Source organism: Alosa sapidissima, chromosome 2, assembly GCF_018492685.1.
Source record: "Alosa sapidissima isolate fAloSap1 chromosome 2, fAloSap1.pri, whole genome shotgun sequence".
Taxonomy (NCBI): domain Eukaryota; kingdom Metazoa; phylum Chordata; class Actinopteri; order Clupeiformes; family Clupeidae; genus Alosa; species Alosa sapidissima.
Window position 1 is genome coordinate 17,237,591 of NC_055958.1, and position 23,389 is coordinate 17,260,979.

General features: G+C 42.0%; 3 protein-coding genes across 3 annotated transcripts; 1 reads left to right on the forward strand and 2 right to left on the reverse strand.

Annotated features, from left to right (window-relative positions):
• Positions 1–320: 320 nt before the first annotated feature.
• Positions 321–8,301, reverse strand: mob4 (MOB family member 4, phocein). The gene is made up of 8 exons (XM_042084241.1): positions 8,151–8,301; positions 7,072–7,134; positions 6,249–6,349; positions 5,896–5,938; positions 5,438–5,524; positions 5,177–5,256; positions 1,205–1,316; positions 321–929 (listed from the first exon to the last, which is right to left on the reverse strand). The coding sequence occupies exons 1-8, from the start codon at positions 8,208–8,210 to the stop codon at positions 792–794; spliced, it is 684 nt and encodes a 227-aa protein (XP_041940175.1). The 5' UTR covers positions 8,211–8,301; the 3' UTR covers positions 321–791.
• A 945-nt stretch (positions 8,302–9,246) lies between these two features.
• On the reverse strand, positions 9,247–16,913 carry dnajb11 (DnaJ heat shock protein family (Hsp40) member B11). The gene is made up of 10 exons (XM_042080689.1): positions 16,707–16,913; positions 15,936–16,092; positions 14,922–15,019; positions 13,403–13,535; positions 12,458–12,600; positions 12,277–12,359; positions 12,001–12,058; positions 11,757–11,868; positions 11,438–11,597; positions 9,247–10,323 (listed from the first exon to the last, which is right to left on the reverse strand). The coding sequence occupies exons 1-10, from the start codon at positions 16,763–16,765 to the stop codon at positions 10,259–10,261; spliced, it is 1,068 nt and encodes a 355-aa protein (XP_041936623.1). The 5' UTR covers positions 16,766–16,913; the 3' UTR covers positions 9,247–10,258.
• A 176-nt stretch (positions 16,914–17,089) lies between these two features.
• On the forward strand, positions 17,090–22,814 carry tbccd1 (TBCC domain containing 1). Its single transcript, XM_042080675.1, has 7 exons — positions 17,090–17,327; positions 18,036–18,367; positions 18,794–18,952; positions 19,176–19,542; positions 19,862–20,048; positions 20,409–20,912; positions 21,490–22,814. Exons 2-7 carry the CDS (start codon positions 18,038–18,040, stop codon positions 21,725–21,727), a joined length of 1,785 nt encoding a protein of 594 aa, XP_041936609.1. The 5' UTR covers positions 17,090–17,327; positions 18,036–18,037; the 3' UTR covers positions 21,728–22,814.
• Positions 22,815–23,389: the final 575 nt, after the last annotated feature.

Below are 23,389 nucleotides of genomic sequence, written 5' to 3' on the forward strand. Positions count from 1 at the left end.
CTGCTGCAAGAATTAGCTTCCACTATAATCAGGGGAACTGGCTACACCATACGTGATAACAGGTCGTATGTTTGAAAAAAGTTAAGTTTTTTTTTGCGTTCCGTGAACGGAGTGCTTCAGTTGTGGACCCGGTGTAACTGGCTATTATACTGCCGACATGATAAAACCAAACAGTGGTACTGCAAGAGTGCTCTGCATCTTCTTCTGCATCACTGGAGCAAAACTGCTATCAGTGTGAATGTTTAATAGGGCTGATTATGGTGGGTGTTTCTTGTGATGCTTCTTTGTATACACGTACACTAATGATTACAAAAATCAAATTTCTGGGTACAAGTATTTTTTTTTAATTATTAAGAGACATGAAAATATCAAACTTTAGTTCATTTAAGAAAAATAAAAACAAATTGTGGGTGAGGCTTGTGTGCCTTTCCCCCACTAAATAACTTAATAATGATGGGGAGGGGGATACGGTGGGTGGGATACAACCACGCTCATGAAAAAAAAGAGAGAGAGAGGGAAAGAACCTTAAAGCTGAAGCACCCACGACACATGATTGTTAGAATAAAAGCCAAGGGGAGGACTGGGAGGGTGGTCATATATACAAGTAGCACACCAGAGTATGCATGTGTCAAGTCTAAGCTGCTCAGAAAACAACATATCCAAAAAAAAAAAAAAAAGTTTTCCTTTTTTGGAGGAGAAATGGACGTCGGAGGATATAGGAGGGAACCAGGGACGGCCTGGACAGAGCTGCAGAACACGGCGCCACTGCTGCCACCATATTGGCCGCCATCTCAGGCCTCGCTCTCCCCTGCAGCGGTGGCGGCGTTCTGCACCTCCTCCTCCAGGATGGGCACGATCAGGTTGTCCTTGGACATCAGGTTGTACTTCATGACGAAGCGGGTGAAGCGGTGGCACAGGAAGGTCTCGTTCTAGAGACAAGAAGAGTGGGAAGTGGTGATGCTGGTGGTGTGTCTAACTCACATGCATTCACAGTTTACTCATCAGAAAGGTAGATTTATTATTAGACGTTACATAAGGGATATTCATTTGGGAGTTCCTATGGACTCCCAGAGCCATCGGCATTGCCTATGTCTAGACCAGAATTTGTTCAACATTAATCAACACTGCCACCTGCTGCCTGAATGGAAAACTGCTCCTGACAAAATGAAATGCATTGCACTCATGCCTTGGAAATGGCTTTTACCTCGTATTTGTCAAATATCTGCCGGTGGTGGAAGTAAGCGTGGGAGAAAATCCTGTAGATGCGACGGCAGACTGATCCCAGTTTGGCTACGGAGGACTCCTTAATGCTGACACTGTGGAGAAAGACAGACCTAGGTTTATATCAAAACGGTCCAAGCTTAGTGCATGTAAAAAATAAAAATAATAATAATAACCTTAGGCTCCAAATTACATGCACATTCTGTGGTTTGTTATGAATTAGCACACTTCAAAGCATCCATGGCACATCAACACACCAGAATACAAATATGACTACCGGTACATTTGAATGAATACATTTTCATTGGGTAGAAAAGTACCAGAGGCACAAAATAACACTATTCACAACAGGGAAAGTAAACTTGTGAAATCATATTCTAAAAAAAACAAAGCCATTATGAATCATCAAAATACAGATGCTTTCCAGCTTAACGACCCTGTAAACCAAAAATAGTCACAGAACAGTGTCTTTAACAACGCAGGACTTTTATTTAGTTTAAAACATTTAGAAATTATCTAGAAATTTAGAATGTAGAATCAATAACAGAACGTTAGGAAACAACCATTTTGATGTACATTTGTAAAAAAAAAACGTTTGTACTCTGTCCTGTTCTGTCCAAATATCCGCTACAGTTTATCTCTGCTGTTTGGCGCATTTCTCAGATCAGAATTGAAATTGACAAAACTGCTGTTCAAACTCCGTATCATCTTATCACTTGTGCACATCATTAAAACAGTTTCTCCCCATCTTGAACAAACAGCAATGCTTTAGTACATCCAACTGATTTTGTACAAATGTCTGCTGTCTGCTTTTTACGTTTTCAATTGCTAATGTCATTGTTGGTCAAAATGCACTATACTGGTTCCATACTGAATAGTCCTACTCCATAAAACAAATTGGCCTTATTTCATCACTTGAGTCATTTCATGCAAAAGTGTGGAACTAGAGGTCATAACTATTTGCCATAGTCTGTCTAGCATATATACATATATGTGAAAATGAAAGATCAAAGTCACCGCACACTGATCACTATCAACATAGTTTTTTTTATTTGGAGCGAACAACACGCTTCACTAAGCGCTTCATCAGGTTCACCCTCATATACATATATGTGACCTGACAGACAGGAAAGTCAGGATGTATAGTGGTGCACAGCCCTTATTAATGGGTGTTTTACCGTAGATTGGTAATTTTTCATTTGCACAGTGCTGTAAAAGCCTTTGTTTTCTTTATACTGTCACAATGTCTGTCAACAGTAAAAACTTTGCAACATATCCACTGCCTTGCAATCAACCCCCTCCACACACAATAATGTGTAACTTTGTAGTTTTGAAATAGCTATGCCACATAGAAAATAGTGCTGCCTTGCGCATTGTTCATTAGAAAATACTTGTCACATTGACAAGACAAAACTGTTTCACTATCAACAAAAACAATGGCGTAGGGACTCGTCATTTTGATTGCACTAACAGTTTCAATGGTATAAATACTTTGAGACATAGACTAAGCATTTTAAGCAAGATACAAGCTTTTGCAGGTAATCCATAATGTGGTGCAGTTTGCACTAATTGTTTTGAGAGATGCACAAACTGTTGTGCAAACGTTAATGATGAGTTGAGAAATGCACACAGCGACTTAAGAAAAACTGTAACACGCAAACCAGTTAGTGCCACGCCGGCCGTCTTGTAATGCCACAATGCATCACATGTGGAACTCTATTAAATATAATGCAAATCAAAATCGTGAATAAATGACCACTGTACTCTGCTCTTAAATGCTGTGGTCAGTTCCACTGACTGAACTGAATCATTAATCCAATCATTAGCCCTTTTTACACGGACACTTTTAGTATAAGTATAAATATATATACTCTTTTGATCCCGTGAGGGAAATTTGGTCTCTGCATTCATCCCAATCAGTGAATTAGTGAAACACACTCAGCACACAGTGAACAAAAACACACAGTGAGGTGAAGCACACACTAATCCCGGCGCAGTGAGCTGCCTGCAACAACAGCTGCGCTCGGGGAGCAGTGAGGGGTTAGGTGCCTTACTCATGGGCACTTCAGCCGTGCCTACTGGTCGGGGTTCGAACTGGCAACCCTCCGGTTACAAGTCTGAAGTGCTAACCAGTAGGCCACGACTGCCTTTTAATCCGATTAGAAACGGAATAACGTCTCAATCAGAATAAAAATTCTCATATAACCACTTCAATCGGAATAAAGATGCCTGACCCGATCAGAATTTTAATCGGAATGAATAAGGTGATTTATTCCATTCTTATTGAACAGACATGTTATGGTTAATCGGACTGCCTGCTCTATCTTCTCAAGGAAAGGTAAGAAATAACGACTTTTCCAATCAAAGATTCTAAAGCGCTTGAGAGCACCTGATCAGAATAGAACGTACCTCATGTAAAGAGACAGTACGAATTTTCAATCGGAATGACAATTTAAAAAAAAAAAAAAAACTGTCCATGTAAACCCACCTATTGTTCCAACAATTATCTAAATCCACCAAATAGATGAGCTAATTAGTCAACACACCTGTGTTAAGTGCACAAAATATGCATCTAGAGCTAATCTACTGCAGAAAGCATATTTTTCACAATGCTTGTAGTTTTGGTGTTTCCAAACAAATGTCCAATTTTGGTTTTCAGGATCTTTTAAATCAGCCTGGGAACACCCAAGCATTCACAGCTGTACAATTGGGAGTGGGTCTGAAAAAGGTTCATTGACTTAATGACTTCCAGCAGAGGCATAACTAGCAAATCAATCTTAAATTGGCACATTAAGCTATTACCAAATTGTTTCAAAACTGTAGCAATCTTGTACATAAAGGTGTAAAATGCAGTTGTTTACTCAATTCCAAAGAAATACACGTCCATGCCAGTTTAGCGATTGTATTTACGTGCTTGTGTTTTAGGGACATTGGAAATGGGCTTCAATGGCTTCCTGGCCAGATGGACCTGCAGAGCAAATCCAAAATTTGCCAAAAGGTCGTATGGGTATTCCCAGGATACTTTTAAAAATTCTAACATCCCAGGAAGTTTATCTAGGATATGAAGGCATGGCAAACACTCTGAAAGTGACCCTTCTCTGTTGTCGCCTAAAACGATCCACAAATAGGTGCCGACATTGAGAGCATGGTCACTTGTCATGTACATCAGCGACAACATTTTTAACTGACAAGCATTGTATAAACAATGGATATTATTGAGCTGCACCAACAAAATAGAACCACATCGTAATCTACACGGCTGTGGTGGCAAAGTGTGATGCTAGTGTGTGCAGTTATAATTGAAAACAACGGAATCTAATGCAATCAAATATCGAAAGCAGAGTGTGCCCCACTCATCTTGGCGCCAATGTACGGAGCACTTAACCCATTTACAGAAGTGGAAAACAACAACCACCGATTTGTTCCAATGATTCACTAAACCAGCTGATTCTAATGAGCAGAACTCTTAAGCCAGCTCAGGCAGAATGCATACATATAGTAAGTATATATACTCTTTTGATCCCGTGAGGGGAATTTTGGTCTCGGCATTTATCCCAATCCGTGGATTATTGAAACACACTCAGCACACAGTGAACACACAGTGAGGTAAAGCACACACTAATCCCGGCGCAGTGAGCTGCCTGCTACAACAGCGGTGCTCGGGGAGCAGTGAGGGGTTAGGTGCCTTGCTCAAGGGCACTTGAGCCGTGCCTACTGGCCGGGGTTCGAACCGGCAACCCTCCGGTTACAAGTCCGAAGCGCTAACCAGTAGGCCACGGCTGCCCCTGGCAGAAGTTTTTCCTTTTTCAGCACAAAAAATGATTAGGTGTACTGTATGATGTTTCCACACAAATCTCTGTCAATTTTGATTTACATGGTCTTTATCATTTGTTTATTTGACTAGCAGAATCAGTATTAAGCATCTGTGATTTAAGTAAACCAGCTGTTAACTCACCGGCTAGGGAAATACTTGTTGCTGTTCAGAAGGCAGGCTGCTCCATCCAACGTGTGCCTTGTGTAGTCGATGGCTGGACACTGAAAGAGCCAAATGTTACAGAGTGCAAGCAGCAGATGGACTACTTTATAGTATATACTTCTGAGAAACAGGGAACGTTTAACAGCTTTAATAAACCACTGGAGTGGGTCTTTAAAGAGTACAAGCAACAGATGTACTCTCCTATGGACTCTGAAGTCCTGTCCTGGTCTGGCCTCTCACCTCTTTTGGGGTCTTGTGTGCTGCGCAGAGGAAGATCCACTGCTCCGTGGCAGTCATCTGGGTACATGTGTCAGGGTGACACTCACTCTGTTCAGGCAAGAGGAGGACAACAGTGTGAAGTCTTTGTACATTTTAAATGTGCACCAATATATTAAATATACACAGGAGAGATGTGACTATGCACCAATAGGAGAGATGTGAATATGCACAAATATATTAAATATACACAGGAGAGATGTAAAATTTCTTGTGGTATAGGTAGGGGATTTCACATAGCGGCCAACGTCACCCAAGCCTATTTACTGTCAAAAACAAAATCACTAACAAAGCAATCTTTGCGGACAAAAAACCCCATCACCAACAGAACAGCCTTCAAGAGCATTTCACTGGAGCGTTTAATTGAATTTGACCCACAACATTTCCAGAAGGCACAACAGTGACATAAACGTGACAGGTACCTGTAGTTTAACAGCCAGTCCATTTAGCTCCAAACAAAACTGCCTGTAATTAAAAAATAAAAAATTAAGAAGTCATTATTAGCTGCTGTCATCACAAGCTCAGAAAAAAACAACAACAAGCCATTTTTGATTGTATGAAATTGAACATTGCTAGTAGAATAATAACTCATCCAATTCTACATCAGGAACAATGTTGTACAAGGTTGCATAAAGTATAGTATTAGTAAAGTAAAGTGTATAGTAAAGTATAAAACAGAATGCATTCACTGAGAGTCTGTGAATAAGCCCAATCATGTTGACTTTAGTTGAGTAAGCCTTGGTGCTCACACAGAAGGTGTGTAGTCAGCTCTCACCTCAGGTGCTCATACTTCCACACACCCTCGTCTTGGCCCTCAGGTGGCTCCAGGATCTTATCAATGTTGGAGCAGTCAGAGCGGATGTTCTGCTGGATGTACTGGGTACAAACAAACAAATACAAATCAAGTACACAGACTCGCATTGGACACTGTGAAAGCAAAATCATCTCCAATTTTTTGAGCATGCTTTGATCATCCTGGCTGCATCCTTTGACTGCTTGACTCAATAATAATAGCAGCTGCAATTTAAACTGACTTCTGTGATTAACTCATGTGTGTGATTGTGATCCACCGTTGAAGAGTACAAAGGAGTCGGACACAATGGCATCCAATAGATAAGTAAGTATGCTGAACTACCAATTACCAGTGCACTTAATGTTAAACCCACAGAGGAGATCTTCTGGTGATAATCAGTTGCTTTGTTTTAATGCACAAACAGCTGGGGCCATGATCATACCAGTTAGCTATGCTGAATATGCTCTTGAAATTGAACTAGGAAACTACCAAAGAAAATTGAGAGCATGTTGACAGAAGATTTATGATTGGATTTTTAAAGTGTCCAAGTGATGGACTGGCACTTACAGATCACACACACACACACACACACACAGCTTTGATCTCTGAAATTCCACTTGCTTAAAACCATTCATGTTGTCATTCTGCTGCAAGTGCACGTAGCAGCTTTGAAAACTGCCATTATGAACAAGCAATTCAACAGACATGTGCAACTTGTTTCTATTCTTGGGCTGGGTGATCCTGACACAAAAAGCTATGAGACCATGAGAACGTCAATAGGGACTGTCTCCATGGCATTAATTACCTGCTGGACAGCTAACGTGCTGTCCATCTCCTCAAAGGACTCATCGGGCCAGTTGTAGAAATCCTGCCAAAGGAAGTAAGCAAGGGAGCATTGTTACACATGGACATGAATCCCCATTTACTTCTAATGCTAGTGACAAACCTGGTGACGTAAATATAATTTTCATGCACAATGATATAATTACTGGGAATGCTGGATACAAAGCTTTCATCGTAACCAGAATATTCAGTGTTTAATAGCTTCCGCGATGACAGCTGCGAATGTAACGTGAACCCAGAGTGGGTCAGCTCTGATTGAGCATGCTTGGGTTAGACTGGCTAGCAAAGTCAATCAGCTTTACCATTTTAACTAGCCTTATGGATTATGATGATGTCAAAATGCTTTACAATATCCTAGTGTCAGACTAGCATCAATGACTAGCACACATTCCGCTATTCCATACATAAAGTTATCGTATCTCTCTGACTTAAAAGCGCCAGTTTATTGATAACTTGGGTCCAACGTCAATGTTCCATAGTTAGCACACCGCTAGTTATCCCTTCTATGATAATCACATATTGTTTTTTTAAAGGACCTAGATCGTTAACGTTAGATCCTAGGCCTTGATCATAAGCAAAATCATTGCAACTTAGTCCTTGGGTTCCCAATATAAAATAATATGTTAACTCAGGCAGCGAGCAAGCGTTTGCTATTTACACTGTTGACTAACAAGATGACTAACGTTAGCTACTTAGCAGCCAGTCAGATTTAACGTTACACTTCTTTGTTGATGTTCATAAACCCATTTGCATAAAGAATATTACCCAGTTTCACTGCCTGCAAGCTAACTGAAAGCCAGACATATTATTTAGCACACATAAGTTCATCAAGGCACAATTTCGACGTTTCCTGTCTTTGCAAGCTAACTTAACTTAGCAGTCGTTAATGTTAAACGGCCCTAACTGGCTGTGAGCAACTTCTAGAGTGTGCTTACGTTGGATGGATGCTGCCACAGCTCCTTTAAATAATAACTTGGTTTTAGCTACCACTATTGAATAGTTCGTTCTTGTCTATATTGAATTCAGACAATGATAAAATACCTTCGCCTTAGTGCCTGGCCGATTCCTCCTTAGAACAGCAGTACCCTCCGCCATGACCATCTCGACAGAATTCCCGGATGCGACTGTCGATGACGCTTTCTACAGGCGGTGATGGTACTGTCAGTAAGAGAGCTGGGAGTCTACAATGATGAATTCATTCCGCTCTTCTTCTGCCAATGCCTGCCATATTGTTTAGTGTGCAGACAGTAGGTTGCAGCATTGTAAACTTGGCTAAAGAGGCGCATGCCGACATTGTTCAAGTAGGCTATTCTACATTTGCAATCTTATCTGACATATTAACAGGTTGTAAAAAGGCCTAATAGCCATATTAATGTCATTTAAATTAAGGTGTGTGTTCACTATTGAACACCTGTTGCAATCTAGGCTTCTGGAAAACTAACAGCAAGTATTAGATACGCAAAGATGAGCTAGGGCACACTGCTATGAAGATCTCTTTTTGCTATTTCACAAAGCCTATATTTATGATCATACTTCCCTTATAATGTTTTGAGGTGGCCCTACATAATGATTTGAAATGGTGAAAGAAGCTATGGACATGACCCTGTTTATCACTGGTTATTTGATTCAGATTTGAATTAAACCGTGGTCTGCCCCCTGCTGGGGGCGAAGGTAATAAAAGGTATATCCTCTTCATCAAGGAAAGTGAAACAGATTACTTTGAAAAAGCAGGCTATATCTATCTTAATGAAATTGCCTGTATTTGGATTGTTGCACCGGAAACCATTACAACAAGATAGGCTACTATAAGCACAATAAACCTTAACAGTGATCATGTGTCTCATAAAACTTCCATGAGTAGGCTACCCTTGTGAACACCCAAGATATCAGAAGACATGCAAGATAGTGTGACTCTTGCAACTTTAAAACAGCCCAGGTATATGTCATGTTAACCTCAACTGTACAACTGTATTTTCTTTTTTTGTAGTGCAGAGAAATGCCTGTTGCCCAAAAGAGAATAGCAGCAGCATACTGCAAATTATTATACAAAGCAGGATGGAAAAGCAAACAATAGAACTATGGACTTGTGTTGTTGAAATTTAGAATAACAAATTATCACCATTAGCATCCAAACAAACAAAGTTACTATAAACTTTTAATTGAATTTCTCATTTGAAAATCACCTTTCCCTTCCCACTAAAATATTCCTTTTTTTTTTTTTTAAAAACAACTTGTCACGTGGATCCCTGGTAAAGGATTCCAGGAGCACCCGAGAGAGTGCTAACCAGCCACTACAAGTAGAGGTGGACAAGATGGAGGTTTCCAGAGAATATGGAAAACATTGGGGAAGTAGACAGAGTGATGATCCTTATCCAGTCTCTGAGATTGTTAAAGTCCAGCTTCTCAGGTTTCTTCCACCCAGCACTGAGGGGGAGCAGCAAACGTTTCAAAAATGTATTCGTTGGGTCAAAACTCAAGGACTCAAAAAGCTGGGACAGTGGAATACCAACTGTAGCGAAAACTGTTAATGTGGATAAATGTGTGATTTCACCAGGCAGCGACAATATAATTATTGTGTGGAGTTCCAATCCTTCTCAATAACTTTACATTCAAAAAATGCAGGAGGATAAAACTTTGCAAGGTCCTCATACAAAATTGTTAGTCCAAAGAAAACACACAGAGATAATCCACCTTCTGCAAAAATTCATACAGAGTGCAAAGACCGACGGCTTAAAATAAACAATATGACAAGGATATGTCTGAGATGAAAAATCTCAACATCTACAGAGGGAAATTTTCATACATTATTTACAACAGGACTTTGTTTTTATGTATTGATGGTGACATTTTGGACATCACAAAATAAAATTAATATAAAGGAAAGAAAATAAATCCAATTCAATGTGGTAGGAAAACAAACATTAAAACAAACTAAAAAACAAACCCAAAGTAAAAATTAAAAAAGACACATTAAGTTAAACCATCCTGAGACCCAAAGAAAATAATAAATACACTCCGACACTTAATCCTCGGTGTGTGTTTGTATGTATGTCTGTTTTGTATGTCTGTCTGTCTGTCTGTGTCTGTGTGTGTGTGTGTTCAGAAGAGAGAGAATAGGGAAATTAGTCCAGATGCTATCTGATAAGGTGTCAGTATCCTTGTAGTCCATTGTAAACCTTCTGGAAAGGGAGCTGTTTCAACAGATGCTTCACCCCTGTACAAAGAATAAAGTAAAAAAGAAATTCAATATAAACAACAATATAAACAACACAAATGTATTTTGAGCTGTGAGAACCCAGCTAGTTCTGTCAATTCCATTCACTGGTTTAAACAGGCATAGCTGATCAAATGCCGACTGTGAATCAATCATATAAAAGTGGACACTTCTGTTACTAAAACAGGAAACATATTTTTTCTTTCTGACATCAAGACAGTCTCTGACATATCAAAACACATATAATTGTTTTCCCAATTCCCATCAATGCAAACATGTGTACAACATTGGTAAAACATGAAGAAAAACTTTACTTAAATTTACTTACAAACTTATATACCTAGCTATTTACCTTTTTCTTGAAAATGCAATCACATGTACAATTGCAATGTAGGGGTTGAAAATACATGTGTGGATAAACGAAGGTAACTTATGTAACTTTGCTTAAAGATTGTAACTTGCCTGTATTCGGATCGTTGCACCGGAAACAACAAGATAAGATTTTGAAGTATTTTTTGCCTCTATGCATGTTGGTGCACCACCACTATTTTTTACTGAATCAAAGCCTTTTGCTCCCAAAAAGGGGTATTACTGTTTTGATGACGTGACCCCCACAATAATATATGCAACTGCCTTCTCACCTTGGTTAAAGAGGCGCATGCCGACATTGTTCAAGGAGGCTATTCTACAATTGCAATCTGAAATATAAACTGTTTGCAAACTGTAATAGCCATATTAACTTAAATTAAGGTGTGTGTTCACTAGCTGAACACCTGTTGCAATTTATAGGCTTCTGGAAAACTAACAGAAAGTATTAGATACACAAGGATGAGCTACAGGGCACATTGCTATGAAGATCTCTTTTTGCTATTTTACAAAGCCTATATTTATGATCATACTTCCCTTATAATATTTTGAGGTGGCCCAACATATTGCTGCTATGGACATGACCCTGAGTTTGTCACTGTGGTTATTTGATTCAGATTCCAATCAAACCGTAAGTTTTTAAGTATTTTTTGTCTCTATGTATGTTGGTGCACCACCACTAGTTTCTATGTAATCAAAGTTTACTGTTACTGACCCCCCACAGTAATATATCCAAATGCCTTCTCACCTTCTTTCTGATTGTCATCAAGCTGTTCCTGTGGAAACGCTACATCAAAGGTCACAATTAAAGAGCCGCGGATGTTGATGTTGTCATAGTTGGGAAGTCCCTCTCCTTTCTTCCAAATTCGAGCCCCAGGCTTGGTGATCTTGTCTCTCACAATTTGGACCTTGACATATCAGAGATTTCAATGTTAAACACCAAAAAGCTACACCCACCCAAACTTATAGAGAAGGTAAAAATGTATACTGGTGGTGCCTTTAGTTACATAACATTTGACTGAGTCAGAGAAAAAAAAAGAAAAAATGGTTACAGATATCATGCATACTTTATGGCCGTCCAAGTGTGTGATGTCCATCTCAAATCCAACCAGTGCTTCCACAAGAGAGATGGTAACATTGGTGTACAAGTCATCACCTCTACGCTCAAACAATGGATGCCTGTATGGGAAGAACAATATTAGAAACATTTAGAGGGTCTGGTAATCACAGAATATATTGGTGAAACAGTTAAATTACTTTGTGGTTGTACATCAGTCAGGTCCCTCTATGTATAAAGTAAAATGTCCTTACTTCAGAACTTTGATACGAAAACGTAGGTCGCCTGGCTCTCCATCAATGTGGGGTTCACCTATATAACAGGAAATTGGTCATTCACAGAACTGCACTTTTTATTTAACATTTGATGCAGAAAAGACTTGATAAGGCAACTGCTAAACTTTCACAAATGTTTTTTTTTTTTTTTTACAGATACAGAGTCTCCTCAGACACTTTTTTTAAGGTTGTTGGTTGTCATTTGTTGGCATACCTGTTGGCTTTAAATGGCTGACAACTAAATGAATGTCTTACCTTCCCCAATGAAAGGATACTCCATTTCATCCCTAACACCTTGTTCAATCTCTACCTCCAGTGTCCTTTCCTCATTGACAAGCCTGAGAACATTAATGAAGATATTAACAAACATTATCATCCATAATCATATTTACCAGTCACATTCATAAGGTGAGAGTTAAACAAGGGGAAGACCTACTTAATGTTTGGGCACTCATCACAGACAACTTCCTGAGTCATCTGAAACCGCCCTGGTCCCAGCTGAGTGGTTCTCATTTCCTGGCGGCAGTTACACTTTCTTTTCCCTGGTGCTTCTTTGGCTACTGGCTTATTTCGCACAACCTGAGGACAACGTTTGAGACATTGAGTAATTTTATGGACAATAATATTCCGATATTAACCCAATTAAGACAATATTCTGAATAAGACGCTGCCATGTACAGTATTTTCTGCCTTAACCCGAAGATGGTTTTACGCGCACTGACAGATGAAGAATTGGTGGAAACCCCTTAAGGCGGCCTATTATAAAGCAAAAAAGCAAAACAACATTGGCTCTAATCTACTTACTTTGGGGGAGCCATGGCCTACTGGTTAGGGCTTCGGACTTGTAACCGGAGAGTTGCCGGTTCACACCCCGACCAGTAGGCACGGCTGAAGTGCCCTTGAGCAAGGCACCTAACCCCTCACTGCTCCCCGAGAGCCGCTGTTGTTGCAGGCAGCTGACTGTGCCGGGATTAGTGTGTGCTTCACCTCACTGTGTGATCACTGTGTGCTGAGTGTGTTTCACTAATTCACAGATTGGGATAAATGCAGAGACCAAATTTCCCTCACAGGATCAAAAAGGTATATACTTATACTTTAATCTGGCCAAATTCACCTATTTTGCGGTCATGAATGACATTCAGGGACAGATACCATTGAGATGTCAGGACTTAGATACTACTTCTACTACACGCCGCTGCTTTATTTAGAAGATGCTGATTAACATGTAAACGTAAACATTCCCGTTTCTGCTGCACATGGAAACAACTTATTCTGCATATGGACCGTAAGCGGAATATGGTGTGCATGGAAACAGTCATTTATAACAGCTGTTATCATTTAAATCACATCAAAAAGTATCCAACTTATCATCTCTGCTTACCTCGACAAAGTTCCCAGAATACACTTCTTCAAGGGTAACCTCAAGGTCTAGAATGATGTCATTTCCTCTTGGAATATTCCGGTCCTGTTGTTGTCTTTGTCCTCCAAACATGAACCCAAAATCACCAAAGAAACTGAAAATGTAACATCATAGAGCAATTAACTCAAAGTAAAATATAAAAAGAGAGATAAGATAATATAATTTACTTAAGGCCAACTTAAATTACTCCAATACCATAATGCAATACATGACTTCTTTTAGCAAAGTTTAAAACAAAACAAAATGTCTAAGCCATGTTTGTTGGTCTTCTTCAAGATAACTAAAACATATGTGAGAGTGCTGCACTACTGCTGTTTAGAAGACATCTTACATTGATCTTTCAGTAAGAGAGTCAGAGGTCTGTGGTTGTGTACACCATCAGTCGAAAGTTTGGACACACCTTATTTAAAGGTCTTTTTTTCTGACTATTTTTACATCGTAGGACAAAACTATTAAAGGTGCTCTAAGCAATGTTACGCTATTTCTTAGCTAACACATTTTTTGTCACATACTGTAAAGTCTCACTTTACACATTTTTTGTCTCACTGTAAAAAAAATTGTTGTCTGTCGACAGAACAGAAAAACAGCAACAAAAACAGCCTGGTCCAGCTTGGACCATGAAACATAACAAACCAGCCAATCTCCGACGAGATAAATGTTCAGGAGAGTTTAATTTACACCGGAGAGAGGGGCGAGCTTGCTCTCTGTTTTGTTTAAATGTCAACAGAAGTGACGTTACCCAACATTGCTTAGAGTACCTTTAAATACCACATGGGGTTATGTAGTAAACAACACAAAATTATATTTTAGGCTCTTCAAAGCAGACATCTTTTGCTGTGATGACTGCATTCCACTATTGAAGCTATTTTAAAAAATCTAATTCTTTGTTTTCTTCTGTTACAGAATAAATGTTTCACGTATTAGATTCTTTAAAATAGTCTCCGCTTACCGTCATGACTGTGTTCCACACTACTTGCATCGTCATAACCAGGTTCATGAAATAGTCAACTGGATAGGTTATCAATTAACACGAGTGAACAAAAAGCACCCAACAAGTACTACACATGTATACAAACTCATTCAGGACAACTCCCAGTCTCTAACTTAAGGTGGAAAGGTAAGAATGCCAAGAGTGTTAAATGCTGTCATCACAGAAAAGGTTGTCTGCTTTGAAGAGCTTAAAATATAAAACATTCTGCTTTCTTTGAAGATTTTTGTTTACTACATAACAATATGTGTTTTATTTTATAGTTTGGAGCTTTATGTTTTGTTCAACAATGTAAAAATAACCTATAAATCAGACCTATAAATGAGTACCTACCAGACCTATAAATGAGTAGGTGTGTCCAAAGTTCAGCCTGGTAGTGAGTTTTTAAGTATCCAAAATGGGGTGATTTTATATTTCTGAAAGCACTGGTTGGCTTTGGACACCTGATATGAAGTAATCACATTGCCTACTATACAAGTGCTTCCTACTGACCTAGAGAAGATATCTCCATGAGAACTGTGATGGCCCTCCTTCAGCCCCTCCTCTCCATAAGCATCATACTGTTTCCTCTTTTCTTCATCTGACAATACCTGGAATAAGCAGGTGAATCTCAATTATTTGTTTCCCTCCTTTAATGGTGCTTGTAAGAAAAACGGCACGATTAGGGGCAGTCGTGGCCTACTGGTTACTAGGGCTTCGGGCTTGTAACAGAGGGTTGCCGGTTCGATCCCCGACCAGCAGGAACGGTTGAAGTGCCCTTGGGCAAGGCACCTAACCCCTCACTGCTCCCCGAGCACCGCTGTAGTGAGGCAGCTCACTGTTCCAGGTCAGCGTGTGCTTCACCTCACTGTGTGTTTACTGTGTGCTCTGTGTGTTCACTAATTCACGGATGGGATAAATGCAGAGACCAAATTCCTTGTATACGCAAGTATACTTGGCCGAGAAACCTGATTTACATTTACATTCAACAGTACAGAGGAGAACAAGTAAACCGTATGAATAAAAAGTTATTGCAAGTTCAAATGGTACAAAGTACAAACGTTATTTTATTGTAATACAAAGTAGTTAAATTATATGAAATGTTATGTGAGGCTCTGGACGTTGATTATGGAGTTGCACTTCTCCTTTAATCAGTACATTCAACCGGAGTTTAAATAATCTGAGGTTAGTGCATAGCCTACTCTAGGTGGTTAGCTCATGCAACGAACCAATCACAATCGGCCACACTGCCTTCTAGTCCAATCAAACGCGAGTCACTTCTAACAACAATCCACATAACAAAATCTAACCCGGTAATATCAATAATATTATTGATCAATAATCAGCCATGAAACCTTCCTCGTAAGAAGAAAACATTAAGAAAAAAAGCATAGGATCCCCACGCTAAAAGAGATATGCAGTAAAACACATTTTGTACAAGGACGCATCTGTCAATGGATATGTGAATAAGAGGTCATTCCATGCCATTAAATCGACAAAGAAAGTGGGAGACAATCATAAAGATACCTCATAAGCAGCGCCGAGATCAGCAAATTTGTCCTGGGCATTTGGGTCATCTTGATTTCTGTCAGGATGAAGTTGTAGGGCCAGTTTTCTGTAGGCTTTCTTGATGTCTTTGACTGATGCAGACTTGCTGACACCCAAGATCTTATAAAAATCTCGTCTGCAAATTGGGAGATGGAGAGATAAATGACCATAATCGTGTACTCTCTTTGGCCTCTTTGGCAGTCATTGGTCCAAGCATAACTGTTAGGCTAGTTGTTGCAGTTTACAGAAGGCTAACGTTAGTTGTGACATGACCCGTCATACAGAAATCTTACAGAACATTTGGATTATATGCAAGTGAAAACACTTGACGTTACCTAACTAATATGAGGAGCACATTTATATTCGTACTACAGTGTTTTTTTGTAAATACGATGGCACCAGTCATAAGATAAAACTGGCGACACACCACGTAACGTTAATGATAGCTAGCTACTCAGTGAATATGGAACGTGGCGTTCAATCTTTGCAAGCACAATACAAATACAGTACAATCTGATGTAGGTTATATTAGCCATTGTAGTTTAAGGTAATTAATCCACTGACAAAGCACAAAGGGTTTAATATATATGTATTGAACGCAATTAAATGTAGTGAATGAAAACACATGGAGAAAGGTCTAGGCGACGTAGACCAATCACAGTAGAACATGTGTAGCTTACCACCAGGCAGCCGGTGATCGAGTTTATACATTTCAGACCTGTTAGACGAAATAACGGAATGACCACTTACCCTGCAAAGACTGCAGCAATACAATATACAAGTATACAGCAGACAATTGAAAGTTTCATTCTTGTAACAGCCGTGGGTACGCTGCTTCACTGAAATAATTCCTCAGAAATGACCGGCTTTCTGTGTCAAATCTTCTTGTCTGTCAGTACCGTCTTCCTGTTCTCTGGTAAAGTTCCGCCTTCTTTGTCTCCGGAAGAACCGCCTTAAACTTCTTAAAGTGGACGGGACACTTCTGTAAACGCTAGTGAATTGGATAATTTAATTAAAAAATGAATGAAAAATGCTTAAATGAGAATAGAAATTATTGAAGTCAATTGCGTTTTACAATTATGAGTAGTAATGCTAATTCTAGAGTGCAAATAAGTGATCTCACATGCGCGTGTCTGATAAATCAACTGGGTGCGCGTTCCCGTAGCAAATGTCCGTGCGCGCAGCACTATCTTTTGATGAATCTGAGTAACAGCGCGCCAAATGGGAAGGGAGGAAAGTTTGTAAACAGCTAACGTTGATACCGTCGGTTTTGTTAAAAAGTTATGGCTGGGTGATGAGCACCTTCTACCTCAAGAATGTGTATGTAACGTCAGTAGTGGATTTGGCGAGGGCCGACTGCTTGAAATCGAGGTAATGTTCGCATTAAATGTTAAGTTGCTGCTGGTTGCAGGTAACTTAGCTAGCAAATATGGCTAACCCTGGCAACGTTATCAGCCCCGTCATCCTCTGGGAAGTTATCGTCTCTAAAAGGTTAATAAGTTGTCATGGGAACTCAATGGCGTCCTTGTTTTTTTTTTAGCAAGTGAACTAGCTTTTTTCCCCCGTTTAAAGTCACTTATCTCTTTATAGATAGCTTGGTATTTATAACGTTAGACATCGTAGGGTGAAGTTAAACGTCTCCAGCTGGTTTTGCCTATGTATGGTGATTGACGACAGTACCAACAGTTAACGTTAACGTTGTGTGGTTAGAGCGCTTGCTTGTCATCCTATTGTTTTGACGTTAGTTGGCAGCTCAGTAGCTAACCAACGTTTAGTTATAAGCTATCAATAGCTTGCCAGTGAGCTAATTTACATCGTCGGCACCCCCCAATTTGCAGTTTCAAGCAACTTTATGGCATTTTATGTCATGTCTTGTCTGTCTCTCAAAAGTTGATTGGGTTCATGATTCCATATGGCTATCTGCAGTGTAAGCATGCCATGCATTCTCAATCACCTGTTGGAGGATCAGTTAGAAAAGACACCTAGGAGGACACAGAATCACTGTGTCCTTGGTTGATGGTTTGCAATTTCACTTCCTCTGTACCACTGCTAACCAGTTGCCCTTGTGTGCATCCTCAGCTATGGAGCTAGGAAACATCTGTGTGTGGCCAAGACTGGAGCCCTTCCTTCTAGGGGCTCTCCAGGTGGCCCCCTCCAACAAGCTGAGCATGCACTACCTGCGCAAGATGGCCGCCTATGTGCATACGCGCGATGGCTGCTACCCCAGGCTGGGCTGGTTGATGTGGCGACACATCGCCTGCGGCAAGCTGCAGCTGGTGGAGGACCTGGCCTGGCTCTACTTTGAGACCTTTGACCTCCTGGCACAGCACACGCCAGAGGAGAGGCTGGAGTGGGCAGAAGCTCTGTCCCAGTGCTCCTCCCCCAAGGAACTGGATAAGCAGAGGAGTAAGGTGAGCTGTTGCTGTCAACATGAAATACCAGGCCTGAAAAAGGGCTAAGGGTAATAGGAGGTTCGGCCAGTGAAACAACTCTATGGAGTCTCATTTCCAGGAGAAGAATGCATGTTTTGGTCTATGACGTTGGCCATTGTGCAGGATCTGTATTTTGGTCAAGTGTTGTATTCACTTTCTACCAAAGTAGGCAAGGATATTGCTTTGAGTATGCCATTTGTTTTGTTTGGTGAGCCAAATAAACTCTCTTCCTACACATATTTGGAAATCATTTGTTTGATTTACCACCTACTACAGTAACCTTTTGGACAAGGCTTCATCTTTGGCTGTTGTGTTGCACTCTACAGTCACAGCGATAAGTCAATGTGTGTGTTTGACTTTTTGAATGTTTTGTGTTTCTCTGCCATTGTGCTCGTCTTCCTGAAGCTGTCTGTGGACACCCTGCAGTTCCTGCTCTTCCTCTACATGCAGCAGCTGAACCGCGTCTCCCTGCGGACCTCTCTGATCGGCGAAGAGTGGCCAAGCCCCCGCTCACGCTCCCCCTCCTCTTCTGACCGCGAGGCCAAGTTCAACTCCCAGAATAAGGTGGAGAAACAGCCCTAAATGTTATTTTCTTTTTTTCAGCTGCCTGTAGAATTCAGCTCCAATGCTGGTCGTTCAGGGTTATTTATGGGATAGTGGCATACTAAAGTGAAGATTATATTTTACTCATTTCTAAACATCTCTTTCTATTTCTCCATTTCTCTCTCTTTCTATATCTCTCATCCATTTCCTCCTCCTCCGGTCTCCCCCCACCCCCCTCCCACAGAACTGGGATGACCAGGCGCACCTGACCTTTGTGCAGTCGCACCTGTCGGAGCTGCTGGAGCTCCTGCTGGAGCCGGGGCAGCTGAGCGGCTCGGGACAGGTGCTGCGGGACAGCCAGGTGCCCCTGGAGGCGCTGCACGGCCTCAGCCTGCTGCTGGAGGGCTCCATGAGCCGTGGACGCTCCGTCCACCCGCTCCACAGGCTGCTCTCGCGGCCCCCACTGCAGGCCCAGACCGGCTACTCCAAGCTCAGCCGCTCGTTCGGCCTGCAGCAGCTGCAGCAGTGGCTACGCCAGGCGCTCACGCTCAACCCGTTCGGCATCTCCGCCTGTCTGCGCTCGGGCAAGAAGCTGGCGTGGGCGCAGCAAGGTGCGGCGTTTTTACTTCAGGGGTTCATTTTGCACAAGGGTTTGTTCTTTTCCAGAAAAACGGAAAACATACTTGGCTGGCTGCATTTTACAAGTTTTAGTGCCACCACTGAAAAAGGGTTTCATCAGTGTGTTTTAAAATATATTTACAGGAGTCAGAGCACAGCACATGTTTTGTGAGATTCAGGGCCCTGTTTGTAGTAGTGAATTATAAAACTGAATACTGAAACTAATAGATCAAGCCATTAGATCAGGCCAACTTTGTGTGTGTGTGTGTGTACTGTACTTAACTGCATGAGTATGTGTGTTTTGCTTTGCAGTGGAGGGAGCCATCAAGAGAGCAAAGATCGCACGCAACACACACATGGCACCACCTGGCAGCAGGGTGGTCCTGATGTCTCAGATCTACAAGCAGACGCTGGCCAAGGACTCTGAGAAGCTGGCGGGGTCAAACATCAAGCTGCACCGTTGCAGCGAGGCCTTCATCTACCTGCTGTCCCCTCTCAGGTAAGGAAAGGCAGCGTTTGATTCAACACTGAGTCTGATGGTGGTGGTGTGTTGGATTAGGGCCTCTGCCAAGCTATTTCTGGTTCTCGCAGTTTAAGTTTTTAAAGATCAGAGAGTCTTTGGAGCTCAAACATAAGTATGCAGTTTAAAACACTTGGTTGTTATTCTGGATTAAAGGATGTACTGTTAGTAGAAAACCACAGCAAGAACTGCTTAGGGAAGTGGTTGTTTAATTTATGTGCCAAGCATTTGTAGTACTTCTCCAAAAGATATTTTTAAATTGAGTTGAGTTGGAACATAAACAGCATGTGTGGGGATGGTTTATCCTTAACGTTTAAAGTATCTATTCTTCTGCCGCAGGTCTGTATGTCTGGATAAGTGTCGGAACAGCACGGTGGTGCTGGGCCCGGTGGAGTGCAGCGTCCACATGCAGGGCTGCGAGAACGTCCGGCTGGTGTGCGCCACGGGCCGCCTGGCAGTGGGCTCGTCCTCGCACTGCAACATCCACCTGCTCACCCCCACCCGGCCCCTGCTCCTGCCCGGCAACGTGGCCCTCACCCTGGGGCCCTTCCACACCCACTACCCCTCCCTGGAGGATCACATGGCCAGTGCAGGCCTGGCCGTGGTGCCCAACCTCTGGGACCAGCCTCTGCTGTTGGGCGCCGAGGGCAGCTTGCTTGACGAGGGCTGCTACCGCATCCTGCCGCCGGCGGAGTTCTGCCCTTTGGTGGTGCCCTTCCAGATGGAGGGGGACACCTGCGAGGTGCCGGGGGGTCTGCCGCCCGCCTACCAGAAGGCTTTGGAGGGAAGGGAGCAGCGGGTACAGGACTGGCAGAGGACCGTGAAGGAGGCCCACCTCAACAAGTGAGTCCGCTGCCAGCAATCCGACTGACTTTTACACTTTTCGTGGAAGCTGTACAAATAACCCACAGTGTGCAGATATTAATGATAAACGATTATATCGGGAAAAGAAAAAGAAATTCCTTTGTTGTCCCTTAAATGGTGTCAATGGCTCTCAAGTGTTAGCATTTCACTGACTAATGTTATTAGATCAGTAGCAGTAGTGTAGCAGGCAGCATAGTAAAGGCCTGCACACATGGGCGCCAACATGAGGGCTTTCAAGGTTGTTGTCCAATTGTCTCCAATGCAACCCCGCACACCACCTCTACCACAACCCTTTTGCCGCCACCTTGTAGATTGCGACTCAGTTCTATTTTTGTCGGTGCCACTCAGTAAAATCCATTGTTTATTGAATGCTTGTCAGCTGAAAATTGTGTTAGCATCTCATCGACTAATGTTATTAGCTTAGTAGTACTAGTAGCTTAGTAGATGGCATAGTAGGTCTCTTTGTGTAGCTGATGGCACTGTTATAACATTGGATGAGAGTGGGTGTGAAACCCAGTCATTAATGTCCCTTGTGGCTGCTGCTGTGTGTTAACAGGGAGCAGCGGCGTCAGTTCCAGGCCCTGGTGGAGCAGAAGTTCCACGAGTGGCTCTTAGCCACTGGACAGCGTCAGGAGCTGGACAGCCTCATTCCCCCGACCGCCGCTGCCCCAGACAGTCCTGCTGGCGGCCGCACTAATGGAGACCACAGCGGCCAGAGCCTGCGGCCAAACGGGAACAAGCAGAATGGATCACTGAGGCAGGGCGCTGGAGAGAAGCCTACAACCGTGAGCTAAGAGACTAGCCGCTACAGCTAACTCAGAGCCAACCAGAGACGGAGAGGGAGAAAGAGAAAAAGACTCCTTACAAAACAAGCCCTCTCTTTCCAGGCTAGCCTGGAACATAAAACATAACCTTGCAAGCTGTACTGTATTCCTCCAGACCCAAGAGGACTGCTTTCAAACTCCGTTACGTCCGAAACAAACAGGCGTTCTGTTATTTCATGCACCTCCACGTGGCTTTGGGTTTTCTCCATGATATCTGCACAGCAGGCGCACACACATGAGTAGATACTCTAGTTTACTTACTTTAGAACCAGGGTTGCAGCTCAGCTTTTGGCAAAGAGCAGCTGAAGTATGAAAGCATTCCTCATTGTGCTATGGTCAAAGTGATTAGATAACCATATGTCTTTGAGACAGGGCCTGAGAGAATCGGTACAAAAGGAACACACAGACAGCATTCAATAGATTGTTGTGCACTTATGTGGTTCAGGTGAATAAAAGGCCATCAATTGAGCCTCAAGAGAGAGTTAATAATAATGTGCTGTCTGTCCTTAGGATCACTGCTGCACATCGCACGTTTGTTTATTTGTTCTTTTTGCCTTTATTTTTAGGGGGGGGGGGGGGGGATTTCATGAGCACAGCATGTTGTCTTAAGCAAAATTGCCAGCTCGCTTAGCAAACCACCTTCTGGGTGTACAGTACTGTTTATCTTGGGCGATAGAAGGGAACACTCAGAAGCTATTATTTGAGTTTGGGTGGTGGGGTGGGGGGAAGGGGGTGGACTGAGGCTAGTAGGTTCAAAAGATTCATCTTGTCTTTTTACTTTTCATCAGTTTGCTCACTTACGTTCAGGACGTAGTGCACTTGAAGTTTTTTGTTCTAATGTCTCTAGGCCAGTGTGTATGTGATTTGAATGTACACATCCTTAATGCTGTAGACCCTTAAAGCCCTATGATGTTTGCCTTACATTTGCAGTTGCACTATTACCTCCGCAGTGACTTGTTCTTCAATCACCATGGTTGTTGCAACATATTGTATATTTAGTTCGATAAATTTATTTTTTGTACATAACATGCCAGAATAAAAGTCATTTTTAATTTGATATCTGTGTGAGTTGTCTGTGAAGATACCAACATCTACTGTGGTCAGCTAAGATGATCTTTCTCAGGCAAGGAGCAGAATTTTTGCAGCTTGTCAGCAGACGATCTGAGCACAAAGAACTCCCATCATCCCCCAATGATCCTCAACTGCTAGACAGTTTCACCAGTCAGCATGGAGCTCAAGAATATGATGCAGTGCAGGACTGAACATTGTGATGCATCTGATGACTCCACAACTGCCCATTTCTCTAACCTCTTCATTTTTTTTATCCATTTGGTATGAAAATGTTTGAAAATGGCTGACCCAGGGAATAACCACAGCCAACTACTGGTAGAGTGCAATGAACCAGTGTATCTGGCCTCTTACAGTTGGCATTGGGCGGTGGGCTGGACCTGTGGATTGGTAGTGAGTGGGCACTATGGTGGTGCGTGGCAGAGTTGGCACATGTCGGGTGGGGGTGGGTGTAGGGGTTAGAGACGAGAGGTAGGGTGTTTCAGCAAGGGTAGGAGAGGGGGGCGTCAATAGGCGACACTCACTAGGCAACCATTATGCCGTAATCCTGCTCCACTTTTCTGG